This window comes from Stylophora pistillata, chromosome 9, assembly GCF_964205215.1.
Source record: "Stylophora pistillata chromosome 9, jaStyPist1.2, whole genome shotgun sequence".
Taxonomy (NCBI): Eukaryota; Metazoa; Cnidaria; class Anthozoa; order Scleractinia; family Pocilloporidae; genus Stylophora; species Stylophora pistillata.
In genome coordinates this window covers 6,718,488-6,733,688 of record NC_142527.1, presented here as the reverse complement: position 1 = coordinate 6,733,688, position 15,201 = coordinate 6,718,488, and the positions used below count along the sequence as shown (strand labels likewise).

Below are 15,201 nucleotides of genomic sequence, written 5' to 3'. Positions count from 1 at the left end.
GAATGATCCAGTGGTGTTGTCCGGTCGAGTATCTCATCGGTTCAAAATGTATCCGAACCATGTTATCCAAAAGGCCACAGACTATATCATAAGCTCATAACTGAAAAGTAGACACAAGCAGATGGATGAAGGGAAAAAAATCTTGAATTATTCCTTTTATTGTGGCGTTAATTAAGTGGCTGACCCTGACGACCCCAATCCCGCTGGCAAAACCTTTAAGAACTTTCCAAAAATATCCAAAATGCGTCTCTTTAATATCTAAAGCTATAAAGTAAGCTGCTCGTGAAGGTTGGTATAGTTTTTCACATTCCAAATCTCTCTATTCCGTATGCTTGTCCTTGTTTGAAATCAGCTTGTTATTAATTCATTTTTACAATTTCCTTGACGCGTGATCTCACGCTAAACTTCCGCTGATACCCAGTCACTCGTTGTGTGACACCGAAAATTCCAACCATAACTTAATTGGTCGTGCAGGCGTAACTTTCGCTCTCGTGGTGTTTCAAACATTCTCATCCAAAACATTGGTCAAGGACAATGAATTTCGCCAAGATGTACGCCTCGATAGTGCTTGGATTTGAATTGTTATTGTCGAGAACTGGTAAGTGGGAAATCATAATCGAAGATGTTTCTTCATGAGTTTTGCTCGTATTTATTGTCGTGATGCTCATATATCATATTTGATATCCAACGTATCCATCGCTTTAAACTGCGACGTTTTACGAACAAAATGACATGCTTGCATAGAAATACTTGATAAGACGTATATTGACTCGTGGAAAGATTTCTCACGGAGTTCACCGAAACACGACGCAGGCTGTGCAAAGATGGTCGATTCGATTTAAAAAGAACTTAAGTGGCTTTCATTATTTAAATACAATTATTATTGATCCGATGTAACGTGTCTAACTAAAGTTTCGCTTTGTCTTGGGAATATGTACGCATTTCTAGTGTTTGGATTGGTCTTGTTACTGTCGAGGATTAGTAAGTGGGGAAGGAACTGAAGATTATACTTCATAAGTTTCGTTCGAGTTTATTGTCGTGATGCTCATCGATCATGTCTGATATCTAACATATCTATCACTGTAACCATAAAATGACTTCCTTATTTATGAAAAAGAAAAACATTCATAAGACGTATTTTGACTCTTGGAAAGAAGATTTTCTCAAATAGTTGTTAAACCAGTCCAATGCAATTCCTCTTATCCCATAGTACTTTAGTTTTTGAAGTAAGATATTATGATCCACTGAGTATCAAGTGCTTTGGAGAGATATCTAAATACACCCATAGTAAATCATGGTTTATCATCAATAGACAACATTCGTATTCCCCGACGGTCCTGGGACGAGTAGGCCCTGAGCATGAATGCGAGGCTGATGCGGGGAAGTGTTAATGTAGTGATTTCTTCGATTGCGCGTAAAAAATGCCGAAACATCATTCTTATGCCTACAACTGTACCAACAGCGAGGCTAAGAAAAAGAACCCAATTAAATACCCCAACGTTTCGAATGTTACTTTCCACTGTTGCCAACAAATGACGAAAAAAAACAGTACGCTCCTGGGATAAGTGGACAGGAAAGACGTCGAAGCTGAAGGTGGATCGCGGCATACCGGCTGGAAAGCCTAAATGTCACAAGGCATACTCGTATATGCTCTAAACACTTTGTAGGAGGGTTAGGGCCAACAAAGGCAAACTCTTTTCCTACGATATATGATTTTCCTAAACCTCCAACGAAAAGAAGTGAAACATGAAACAACGCCAGGATCCGGAGACGAGACGTTTAAAGAATGCTTCCGCGACAAACAGAATTCAGAAGGCAACTAAGACTGACTAATCGAAGGTTAGAAACCATCTGGATTTCTGGATTTCGGATTAAACCATTTCTTGTAACCAACTTCGCATTCACAACATCACTTATGGACTCACAGTTGTCGGTCAATTCGAGAGCGAGTTCGTGGGCTTTTCCGTCAGATCAACTAATTCTTCCTTCTTTTAGTTGGAGACAGATATTCCTGGAGCCTGCAGGTTTTTTTTTTTAAGCTCTGGAACCTTCTAGTTTTTAAAAATTACTTTCATTTCTGCCAAACCGACCATAACTTTCTTGTATTTCGCGGCAACTTTTCCCTGCATTAGTCTCTCATTCACGCGCAAGCGCTTACTCGTCCCAGGGCCGTCGAGGAATACGAATATTGTCTATTGCTTTTGATATCTTTGTCTCAAGTTCCAAAATAGCTAGGTTCGTTGAGGGCTTTTACGAATTCCATTCTGACTTTCACTCAAAATGTTATGTTTATCTAGGACACTAACAATTCTCTTATACGTTAGTTTTCCTAATATTTTTGAAAAACATGGTAGAACAGAGATTGGTCTATAATTATTCAATGATTCTTTGTCACCTGATTTCAATATCGGTGTTACAACTGCTATCTTGAGTTCATCTGGAAAAATGCCAGTAAGAAGTGATTGATTGTATATGTGTGTCGAAGGTTTAACTATGTATTTTCAAATTTCTCTTATAACTTTTGGAGACATCTCATCATAACCACCTGACTTTGTAACTTTTAATCGATCTATTTCTTTTGTTACTTCACTTTAGTATTGCATCCAAGAATATCGAGCTACATTTTCTCTCATCTAAATATAATTTGAAATCAACAAGGCTTTCTGGTATTTTTTAGATAAATTTGACCCTATATTTACAAAATATTCATTGAAACAGTTGGCTATTTCAAGAGGATCAGAACTTAAATCATCTTTTTTCAAGAATTTGTTTGGTAGTTCTGATCTAGATTTATTCTTGTCAATTAATATCTTATTTGTCAGTTTCCATGTGATTCTTACATTTCCTTTTACCTCGTTCAGTTTATTAATGTTGTACTTTTTTTTTCGCAATTCGTTTAATCTTGTTAAACTTGTCTCGATATACTTTATAGTCTTTTCATTTGTATCAGTTGGGTTCTTAAGGAACTATTTAGTAAAGTTTATTTTTAACTTTTCTAGAGGCTAAAATCCCTTTTGTCACCTAGGGTACTTGACAGGCTTTAAAATCCTTAGTACTTTGGTTTACGATTGGTATACTACTTTGAAATGCTCTGTAGATTATATTATAAAACCTAGTGTATGCTTGTTGAGGATTTTGCTCATTGTATATATCTTCCCACTTTTCATGTTCTAATTTTTGGTTCAAGACGTGAAGAGTTTCCCAAGTTACTTTACTGATCAGAAAGGTCAGTAAAGAGCAACCCACTTGTGAAATTATCTTCTAGACTCTTAACAAAAATGTTATCGATCAGTGTAGCACTTCTACTTGGTATTCTTGTAGGTCTTGAAATTAGTGGGTAAAATGAGGATGGAAACATAAGTTTTAAAATGTCATCAGTGTGTTGATTTTCCTCTGTTTTATCAGATCTATCTTAAAATCTCCCATAAGAAAGCATTTCTTTTTCTGTGAATCAATTTTTTGAAGTAGATCAGATAAGCTGTCTTTGAAAAGTTCTTGTTTATCATCTGGAGGCCTTTATATCACACCTACAATCATATTGTTAGGTTTCGTTAATTCTATAAACTGTGATTCTACTATGTCATCAATGTTAATCGATAGCTCATGGCGCTCACTATACTGGCATGATTGCTTCGCATATATTCCCATACCACCCCCTTGTTTATGATCTCGTACCTTACCCACAAAAATTGTATTGAGTCAATGGAAAATCATTTACATTGTCCTTATTTAACCACGTTCCAGTTAAACCGATCACTGAGAATTTGTGCACTAGGGAATCAAGATAGGCTACAAGATCATCATACTCATTCAAGATACCTCTGATATTACAGTGCAGAAGTGAAAAACTAATCCTACTGGCTGTTTGTGCCAAGTGATTGAACATTTCTTTAACTTAGTAATCACATATGTCAATAGGGACCTTTAGCACTGACGACGAGAACGTGGACGACGACGTATATGACCGATTTAGGCCTGGGACGGGACCGTCGTCCACGGCGGGAAACATAAATACTTTAGCACATCGGTTACCTGGACGAGTCCTTTACTGCTTATTTGAAAATGCAAAAATTATCCACTAGAACAATTTAACTTTTTTTTAGTGTTGTAATCAACGTCAAGTGATTCAGAGCTGAGCTAATTTTACATACACTGTCGATCCGAGCGGTTCGGATATTTTTCAAAGCCCAGAAATCTTCTTAAAAATGCCAGCTGGTATAAATTACAAAACTATAACGAAATGTCCGCGATTTATATTTAGAAACGCATTTATAAGGCTACGTACATACCCTGCAGCACTTTTATCATCATCCGCCATTGCTTTCTCCGCTGTAAACTGTAAAGCTCAATCTGCAACTCGAAAGAAATAAAGTTTTTTTCCATCACGGTTCGATCAAATTACTTTCGGCACTGTTTTTATTCCCTAACCGACCCTTTAGATTGAAGAAATCCCTTAGATAGGTAGGTAGAAATTAGAAAGCAAATAAAACATATTCACGTTCCCGTCAAGACGGCAAATGGCGGCAAATGGCGTTCTGAACGACATGTGGACGACGACTCGTGCTCGATTGGGCATGCGTGGTAGCATCGAAGTTCGTTGTCCCAACTTCCGGTCGGTCACGTTCACGTTCTCGTCGTCACTGCTAAAGGTCCCTAATATGTTGAGTAATCTGGGTCCAATTGCAATTCCATTGATAAAAATACTTTTCCCCTATTATTAGTCGAAAATGGGTTATAAATTAACTTCTTCAATCGTTGAATATCATAATCATTAAGTTGTAGATTTGGGTCGTTTAAAAAAATCTTGAAACTGATCGTTGTGCAAATGTTGGTGTTGATGAGGTCGAGGATCTTTTCGCTCACTTTGCCTATTTTGGATTTCGTCGGGTTGATAAGGCGGCATGTTGGTTTGTTTGCGAAGTTCGGTTTGTGGTTATAATATGTATATGTATCGAGCACTGTTTTACGGATATCAAGTTCAACCCTTCTATATCACTACAAGTTTTTGTTGAGCACTCTACGACAATCCGCAACATGGAAAAATTAAACCTCGGCTACTCCACCAAGAATATTCCTTTACCATCGCGCAACGACTATCTACAACGACTAATCGAAAAAACCAAACCGTTTCTATGCAGAGTACGCTGGAAGGTCTACTTCTTTCTAAATCCTAGCACCTCCCCGACATCCAACGAGAACTACGGCTTCAAGTCGACTAAGAACCCTCCACCGATTGAAGACCACATGCTTAAAATGATACAGTCTGTAGAATTCAAGCAAGTGAACAATCCTTTCCTCGACCAGCTCAAAGAAGACATCAACCGCAATCAAAAACCAACCCAAGCTACTGGTCCCAGCAGACTAAACTACTAACTTCTAAAAACTAGAGCCCACAACATACAACGATCTACTAGAAAAAAAACTAGCGAAATCCTACAAAAAAGCCTTCCCCACAACAACACTAGCAATCCATGAAACAAACAAAGACATCGCGACAAAACTGCAAATCGACGGCAGAGTAGACACTACAGCCAACAAAGACGCATTAAATCCCAAACAGGCAAAGTGAGCCAAAAGATCTTCGACCGCATCAACACCAATATGGCGAAAAAAAGCAGCCTCAACCCCTGGAAAAGCACCTCAGCCGTCATCAACTGGTTTCGATCTACAAGCAACAAACACAACTCCATCTTCATCTGCTTCGACATATAAAGGATTTTACCCATCCATCGGCCTAGCCCTCCTGAACAAAGCACTAAACTTCGCATCCAATTTTGACAGCACTACCGCCGGCGAAAGGAACATTATAATTCACGCCAAAAGCTCGATTTTAACCCACAAACAGCAACCCTGGCAAAATAAAGTTGTAATGAGATGCATTTATGCAAATGAGTGAGCACGTGCGTAAGAGAGTGTTAGCGAGTGTGCCAGAGAGTGTTTCACGTGCTCGGATTAGTAGTTGAGTTATCGTGTAATTCAAGTCTTGATTATCGGAATAAGTTCATTCAGCAACCCACTCAGAGTCATTACAAAAGGTGACACTATATTTGACGTATTTATGGGCAGCTACGACGGCGCTCAAACCTGTCAACTTGTCGGAAACTTCCTCTTCTCTCAGCTACAGGTTCTTAACATAAATGTTGGACTATACCGAGACGACGGACTTGCCACCACTGACGCCACACCTAAGGACACTGAAAACATCAAGAAAGAGATATACCGCTTCTTTAACGCCAACGGACTCCTCATCACCATAGAAGCCAACGAAAAAAGTAATCAACTTCCTAGACGCCACATTTAACCTCAGCCAAAACAATTACCAACCATACACAAGGCCTAACACCACACTGCAATACGTCCACCACGAGAGCAACCACCCACCGATCACCACAAAAAAACATCCCCGCTGGCATCAACAGACGCTTATCATCTCTCTCATCCGACAGAGCCTCCTTCGACCAAGCATCTCCCGCCTACCAGAAAGCACTAGACGACAGTGGATACAGCTACACACTTCACTATGAACCAACGCACACACGAAGGCGCAAGAACTGTCAACGCAACAACAACCTCTGGTACAACCCACCTTTCAGCAAGAACACCAGCACTAACATTGGGCATAAATTCCTCGTGCTGATAGAGAAACACTTCCCTAAAGACCATAAGCTTCGCAAAATCTTCAACAGAAACACAATCAAGATCAGTTACAGCTACATGAAAAATACAAAACAAATCATTGACAACCACAACGAGAGAAACCTGACTTCCCACGTAAAGACTGTCGATACAACCGCCGACACTACCGCTAACAATAACAAGAAATGCAACTGCCGACAAGAAAACTCATGCCAGCTAGACGGAAACTACCTCCAACAATCTTTTATCTACCAAGCTACGGTGACACGTAAAGACAACAACTCGACGGTTTCATACATCGAACTCACTGCAAACGACTTCAAGACCCGCTACAGCAACCACACCTCATCGTTCCGACACGCAAAGCACCGCAACTCTACCGAACTCAGTAAACACATCTGGACACTTAAAGACAACAACATCGGCTATTACATCACCTGGCGCATTCTATCCCCTCACCTGCATCGTTTGCTCAAGCAAACGATGCAACCTAGGCCTTCAAGAGAAATTCCTGATCTTCTGCCGACCTGACCTATCTACACTCAACAAGCGTAACGAACTAGTCTCTTCATGCCGACACAGAAACAAAGCCCTCCTACGAAGCAGCTGACTTGACACTTTTCGCACCAAATCAATTATGTTAATTAGTACAGTATATAAGCAATGGTACTGCGTTATTCTGTCAGTAAAATCCCCTGATGAGTGGGCAACCACGAAACAGGTCTGTAGGGATGAATGTAGTTGATTGACTTTAATCTGCTTATCACACGTTATACTCGCTCTACTATATGTATCGAGCACTGTTTTACGGGTATGGATCGATGGATCAATAGATCGCTGAGAAGCGTTGCGTGACGACACTAAATAAGCCTGTGCGTGATGGAAATAGATCGTTGGATCGATGGATCGATGGATAATAAGATTTACATAATTAGTTTATTGTTGCTTCATTGTAAGTGAAAAAAAAAAAATCCAAAAACAAAATAAAAAACTTTAGTTTGATCCCTCAAAGTTTACGTAATGTATTCTTCTTTACTTTCGATACCTTGACAATCCTGGGACGAGACTTTTCGTTAACTGATTAACTTTATTATTTCCTTTTTAACTTTTTGTCCTAATCACTCCACGGAAACGGCACCGATTAAATTAACTGATGAACTGCTCTTTAATATGGATAATAATATGGTAACTGGCCTAGCTTTTGTCGATTTTAGAAAGGCTTTCGACGTGATAAATCACGAGCTTTTACTTAAGAAGCTATCTATTTATGGAGCAAACGATATATCATTAAAGTGGTTTGGGTCATATCTCACTGGAAGAAAACAATATGTGCGTATAAATGGCTGCTGTTCTACCAGTAAGCAGTTGCTACAAGGAGTACCTCAAGGATCAATTTTAGGACCCATTCTCTTCTTATTGTTTGTAAATGACATGCCTTTAAGTATACGTGATTCAACACTAAACGTTTATGCTGACGACACAACTTTATCAAAATGCTCTAGCTGGGAAAATGTTCCTCATCTGACACAGGCTTTAAATCAAGATCTGAAACGTTTAGATGAATGGTCAGCACGAAACAAAATGTTCATTAACTCTCAGAAAACGAAGTCCATGCTGGTAACAGGCAAACGTTTGCGGAACCTTCTCGCCTCTACCTCAATAGATGTTAGCTTGAATGGAAGCAATATCGAACATGTTACTGATTTCAAACTACTTGGGATAACATTGGATCAGGATCTTTCATTTAATCGCCAAATTGAGGAGTTATGCAAAAAGTTGGCGAAACGTATTGGACTCCTTCGTCACATAAGTCCTTATCTGAAACGCAATCAACGTGACATATACTACTCTACGATCATTAAACCTGTAATGCTTTACGGTAGCACGACATGGACTTCTTGCAGTAAAGAAAATCTTTTGAAAGTCCTGCGTCTTCAAAAAGGTGCGGCTAGAATTATCCTTGATGCCGAAAGAACAGCACCTTCTGTCGGCTTATTTAACACCTTAAAGTGGGTTCCTTTTTATGCTGAATCATACGTCAATCGTTGCGCTCTAACCTACAAAAGGCTTAATGGAAATACCCCGCAATATATAAATGATATTCTTATCAGAAACTCCGACACTCATAATAGACAAACCCGTTTCTGTAATTTAAACTTAATGTGCCCGCGTTTTAAGAGAAGTTCTGAAGGGGGTCGAGCGTTTGCTGTGCGAGCCACGAAAGAATGGAACAAATTAAGTGTGGACATCAAACGGAGTACCAGTGTAAAATGTTTTAAGCGTTCCCTTTTTAAAATAGTTTTAGATAATCAAATTCTTAGCAAATTATTCCTGTAATTTTTTTTTATATCTTTAAATATTTTATGATGTATATAGGTTAATTATTTATTTTAATTATTCCTAATATTGTTACGTTTGTTACAATTCCTTTTTGTTTTTTTTTTGTTTTGTTTTTTCCGAATTTTAATTTTCGAGGGCCATTAGTTTATCAGTTTCATTACTGTCACATGTTACCCTCGTTAAATAAAGTCTTACTTACTTACTTACTTACTTACTTACTTACTTACCTTTTATTGCTGCCTTTTCGCGCGGATTTCCATGAACCTGGTCTAAGCTGTTCACGACCGCGCTCGAAGTCCTTGTCCTTTTGCGAGTTGTTTTTGCAACGTTTTGATTTTTAATGTGAGTTCTTGCGCTGAGATACAATCTGTCGCTGATTTAGAGTCAAAATTGGCAGACATCAAGATTCCCTGGGATGAGATAGCCCCTCGAAATATCCAAGAGTGGCTAGATATATTCGCCAAGAGCCATGGCACAACGCGTGATTTGCTCCTCACAGGAATGTTACCGTGTACCGGAGCGCTAATAGTGGACACCACTGTAAAACTTTTCGATCCCTGGAAAGAAAATGGTAATTTGTTTTTTGTTGGTCTTGCCCCGTCTGGAGCGGGCAAAACTCCAGCCTGTAACATCGCCTGTGTCAATCCACTTATTTCACACTTGGAGCCACGCGTCCAGCGAAGCATTTTGCTACCATCTTTCCAACGAATGGCTTTGAGGGTCTCTTGAGTATTTTTTTTCATCGCACGATGGACAGAGAAGGACTAGCTCTGGAAAATGTAACTGTGGATCCCACAACAAGATATCTGGTACCAGAAAAGCACTGGGGGAGTCATCAACCGCATTCCTGACACGCGTTCCACGAGGAATTGCACGAACAGGCCCATGCACTTGAGAAGCAGATGACTTGTCCGTTGCTATTTTCAATAACAAGCCCAATAAATCCTTTTGTTTCCTTTTTTAACTTAACCAAGGAACTCCCAGGCGTAAAACAAAATAAGAAAAATAGTGAAAACCATAGCTTTAAGAATTTGGCCGCCATAAAAATCAAAACGTTGCAAAAACAACTCGCAAAAGGACAAGGACTTAAAGCAAGTTCGTGAACAGCTTAGAACAGGTTGAAATCCGCGCGAAAGGGCAGCAATAACATTACATAAAAGGAAATAATAAAGTTAATCAGTTAACGAAAAGTCTCGTCCCGGGATTGTCAAGGTATCGAAAGAAAAGAATGCATTACGTAAACTTTGAGGGATCAAACTAAAGTTTTTTATGTTGTTTTTAGATTTTTATCACTTACAATGAAGCAACGATAAACTAATTATGTAAATCTTACTATCCATCGATCCAACGATCTATTTCCATCACACACAGGCTTACTTAGTATCGTCACGCAACGCTTCTCAGCGATCTATTGATCCATCGATCCAGCGATCTACCGCTCTATCGATCTATTGATCCATCGATCCAGCGATCTACTGCTCTATCGATCTATTGATCCATCGTTCCAGCGATCTACTGCTCTATCGATCTATTGATCCATCGTTCCAGCGATCTACCGCTCTATCGATCTATTGATCCAGCGATCCACCGCTCTACCGATCTAACGCTCCATTGATCCATCGATCCAGCGATCTACCGCTCTACCGATCTAACGATCCAGCGATCTACAGCTCTATCGATCTGTTGATCCAGCGATCCACCGCTCTATCGGTCTAACGCTCCATGGATCCATCGATCCAGCGATCTACCGCTCTATCGATCTATTGATCCATCGAGCTTTGGTTCTATCCATCCAGCGATCTATCGTTCTAGCGATCTAACGATGTCGGTGCATTAATTTTGGTGACGTCAGTTGTGAGGTTTTTACACCGAGGTAAAGCCCAAAATTTCAGCTCCAATGCAAGTCAAACTCAGAAGTAGAGGGCTCTTTCCTCTGCACACTGATCCCCCCCCCCCCCTTACAGTCAAATAATGAGTATACACAGCATACTTTATCTGTCAAATACAAATTTATTTCATTCTAAGTATTGCTACTGTTAAAACCTTTTACAGACCATGATTTTAAAGTTATGAAGACTCTTTATTATGGTATAAATGGACAAACATCATTTGAAAGAATGGAACGATAAATATATACATTTTTAACTTTAATTAAACCATTTTCTGAAATATATCTCTTCACTAAATCAGTATACTTCTCAAAATTGCAACCATTGCTTGAGATACACACAAGAGACACTTGTAAGTAAAGCATCCCTTTTCAATGACTCAACAAATGTGGTATGAGGCAGCTTATAACCGAGACTGACTGAATTTTTTGAAGTACAGAAAATTACTAATTAATAACACAACAGCAATAAGTGGTCCTGCTCCTGCACAAGAATATAGATTTTGTTTGATTTCTGCATCTGAAAGACAAAGAGTCTTGGAGCAGCATTGACTATTCTTTCAGTGGATGTGAAAATACATCCCATTTTACACTATTAAAGCATTCACTTTCATCATGTACTACCTCAGGCATTTGCCAAGTCATTGAAAAAGGAGGAAACAGTAACAAGAGTCTGCCCGCACCCAATTTCAAGTAATGCTTGCTCTAAAAAAAGTAAAAATTGCCTTTGACTGATTGTGGGAGACACTAAAAGTATAAAATGAGCCAAGAAACCTAATGACAGCATCAATACTTCCTTCTTGTAGTAGCTGACAAATAATACTCCCCTCTGTGACTATATACAGGAGATCAATGTCATAAATATCTCTAACAATAACAATTGGTGGCAGGATGTAATCTATAACTACCGGATCAACATCAGCCTCTCTGCAACAAAAACAAATTTTACAACTATATTAAAAACAAGCCAAAGTGCAAAGGAACATCAAAATTACTGGCTAGTCTGCCATGTTCAGTTGGTCATTTTCCCCTCATTTAATTTTTCTCAAATGTTACATCTACATATGTAGGATGTTTTTCTAAAACTATAAGCCAAAGCATTAAAATGGAAGAGGGAAATTAGCTCAATGCTTATAATTTGTTTTCTCTTCAAGCCTTGAAAAAATACTACACGACTCCCAAAGTATCTGTGCACATCACAAATGTACATGTGGGCAGTTCAACCATCAGAAGAAAAAAAAAAGGAATCAACTATTGCATGTGCAGTATTTATCTTGTTGTTTGACTACAGCAGGATTAAAAAAATTCTGCTAAATCCCAAAAATGGAAAATAGAAGGAAATTAAATACAACCCTAAAGTACTTAAAGCTTAGTATCTGGACTTCAAAAGCAATTGGGCTCAGTAATTTTAGCTGCTCGGTAGTATTTTTGCTCCAAAGTAGCAGTGTTTATAGACTCCTACCTCCAAATGGTTAGAACTTCATGTTGCAGTCCCCTTTTCTTTCCACTCTACTGGTGCAGAACTTTGTTGATGACCAGCAGGGATGTCAATTATTTTTAATTTCTGAAATTTAAATATAGAAGAATTTACTCTTTGTGAAAATGGGAGACATTAATGAACACCCACATAACAGAATATTGTCTAATCTAGCAGTCTGGATAAATTCTCCTTAAAGCCAGGGCTTATAAAAGTTGTAAAGTCGAAGGTGATTTCCAATCAGGTGTCTGTGACAGCAGCAGAACGTTTTACACAAATTAAGGTATACTACTCCTTTGTAAATGATTGAAAACCTCATTTTTACTTTCTGTTTCATCCCTCTTCACTAAGGGCAGCTTCCATTCTATTCCATTCCATTACCTCATTGACCACTTAATCTTTGCTAGCAGCAGCATATTCTAATTTAGGATATGCTGCAGCCACATAAGTTATTTTTCCCATAATTTGGTTGGGATTTTATCATCATTGAATCTTCTACACAGCTGAGCTTTTAACTACTTACTTTTCCAATAAATGTACTCTTGAGATATTCATAACCACATTTGTGCTGATAACCTAAAGAGAGAAATGCTATTCTTAAGGACTGTCCATACCCTTAATAAGGAACACAAGTGTAAATTATTGGTAAGGAACTTGCATTTTGTACACACAAAATCCCTCTTCCCCCTTTAAGAATAGAATTAGTACAACTGGGAAGCATATCACTTAAAAGTATTGCACTGCAACCTCTCACAGGCACCCTAGTATCAGCCAAAAGTTGGCAAAAAAAACAAACAAACAAACAAAAAACAAACAAACCTGTAACTGGTTTACACTTAGGACAGAAACAAGCAATTTACAGCCAATACTTACATAGATGAAATATTTCAGAAAGGTACTCCACTAACACATCCTTCACCAATTTAGGGGCAGTTATGATTTCAAAGTGGTGAAGGGGGAATGTTTTGTCCATGAAATCCTTGTAAGCTTTGTGCTTTCGAGAGTTTTTCCCGACTTCATGGCGATTTTCATCAGAAAAGGCTTTTAAAGTTGCCAGAGTCTCACCCGCTGGTAAGTCTGGCTGCTTTGCCCAAATACTGAAATCGTTCTTGGTGCCTTTTGACCTTAGAGGGACCAGCAAATTATAGCAGGATTCGCTGGACGTTTAGGTTTGTAGATTTTTTTTCATCTTGTTGAAAATCTTGACCTCCAAATAGCCCTGGAAAAGGGTCAGCACATTGCATATATTATTGTATGATTGTTTTGCATGTTTGTTAGTAAAATTCACTCAACTAATGATATTACTTTCAATGTGTGGAGTTCACTTGGCACGTTTTGTTTTTCCTTTGCGGTAAAATGGGAAGAAAGGAATTGATAATGTAATCTTCACCATCCAGCCATATTAATAATGCCTCGTCCATGATACAAAAATCCTTGAGCGGTTTTCCCTTTTCATTGGGTGTCGAAAGTAGTTCTAAATTTTCATCATCGCTGCCGTTTTGTGAATCGTCAATCGACGTCTAAAACCACAGGTGACCTAAGCTCTCTCAAATGCCCTTGCACGGTGAATAATTAAAGAGTTTGTATAGTGGTTTAGTTGGACTTGCTTTTGAGCTCCGTAAATGTAAAGTTGTGCGAAATAATCAAAGAAATAAAGTCTTACCTTCACAGAGAGTAGTCTGTGTAGTTCTCCTCGCGATTTGAGGCCGTTTTGATGTTTTAGCTTGACACCCTAACTTACCGCGCATAAAATACGGGAAGTTCGGAAACTTCTTGTTGTATTCTGTCCGTAACTACGTCTCTTTAATCACATATAAGATAACTAACAACAAACGAATTCAATCGACATCCCTCGCTCGTCGTTCCACGTGTCATTGCCTCTTCAGGTCATGTGACCGACACAACACTTCTGTTGACATATGCTCGCCAAAATCGCTCGAAAACAACACTTAAACACGAAGGCGCGCTATAAAAGGAGCCTTAGGTCCCACTGGACCATTTGTCAATCAACCGTCGTGTGATGTAGAACTCTTAGAGCATAGTTCGTAGAGGGGACTGGTTAGGAAACGCGGCAAACTTCAAAGGGCCGGCCTATTGTCTGTCCTCTGAGCTTCGCTTGAACGTCACGTGACCAATGACCCTGCACAGAACCAAAACAACATGGAGGACATGAACGACTTATTTTTCTTCGGCGACGATTTTGATGCCATATTGGAAACTTTGGAAAACGAGGAAGAATTACAAGAGCACTTTGTCGAAGCAGCTGACTCTGTACGTCTTTCAGAAGCCTTTAAAACGTTATTTTCGCCCAAAAACTTTGTAGTTATTGATGCCCTTAGCAATGGCATCGGTCGTAGTACAACAACATTTTTTTTTTTTACTGAAAATCTTTCGATTTTTCGGTTCAATATGAAGAGGGAATTGTTTGCGAGTTGTGCCAAAAGAAATGTAAGACTAAGGCTGGATTAAAAAGACAAGACAATAAAGCATAAGGAGGAACAAGCGCGTTGAAATCAACCGACTCAAGAAGCCAAATTCACTGCTGAAGACTTCGAAGCGTTATCAATGAAAGCACGAGATAAAAAAATTGAAAGAAAATCTACCCTCAAAGCGTAAAAGAAGAGCTACGAAGATATACGATTGCCTGGGATGAAGAAAAAATGAACTTCTCAGAAGAAGAATCCATGTATATGCGTTTGGTTAAAACTGAAAATGCAGAACAATTCTACTCGAAGTACTATTCAAGAATAGGCCTCAATTCAACAAAGATTTTTGTGGGGTTGTCAAGTAATGCGGCAACATTGCTTAGTACCAAAGTGGCTGATTGTTTGATAGCTCACAGCAAACAGAAAGATGAATC

General features: G+C 38.9%; 1 protein-coding gene and 1 long non-coding RNA gene across 3 annotated transcripts in view; one reads left to right on the top strand and one right to left on the bottom strand.

The window, feature by feature from the left end:
• The first annotated feature begins 457 nt into the window (after positions 1–457).
• The window catches only part of LOC111343732 (uncharacterized), a 28,363-nt gene continuing 13,619 nt past the window's right edge, over positions 458–15,201 (top strand). For both annotated transcript variants that reach the window (XM_088733413.1, XM_088733412.1), the window contains exon 1: positions 458–598. In XM_088733413.1, the coding sequence (XP_088589539.1) occupies positions 535–598 (64 nt within the window). In that variant the 5' untranslated portion in view covers positions 458–534. The remainder of the gene's footprint in view (positions 599–15,201) is intronic.
• LOC111343734 (uncharacterized) lies at positions 11,647–14,345 on the bottom strand. The gene is made up of 5 exons (XR_002696096.2): positions 14,005–14,345; positions 13,215–13,560; positions 12,865–12,917; positions 12,327–12,428; positions 11,647–11,791 (listed from the first exon to the last, which is right to left on the bottom strand). It is a non-coding gene; the product is annotated as an uncharacterized LOC111343734 (long non-coding RNA).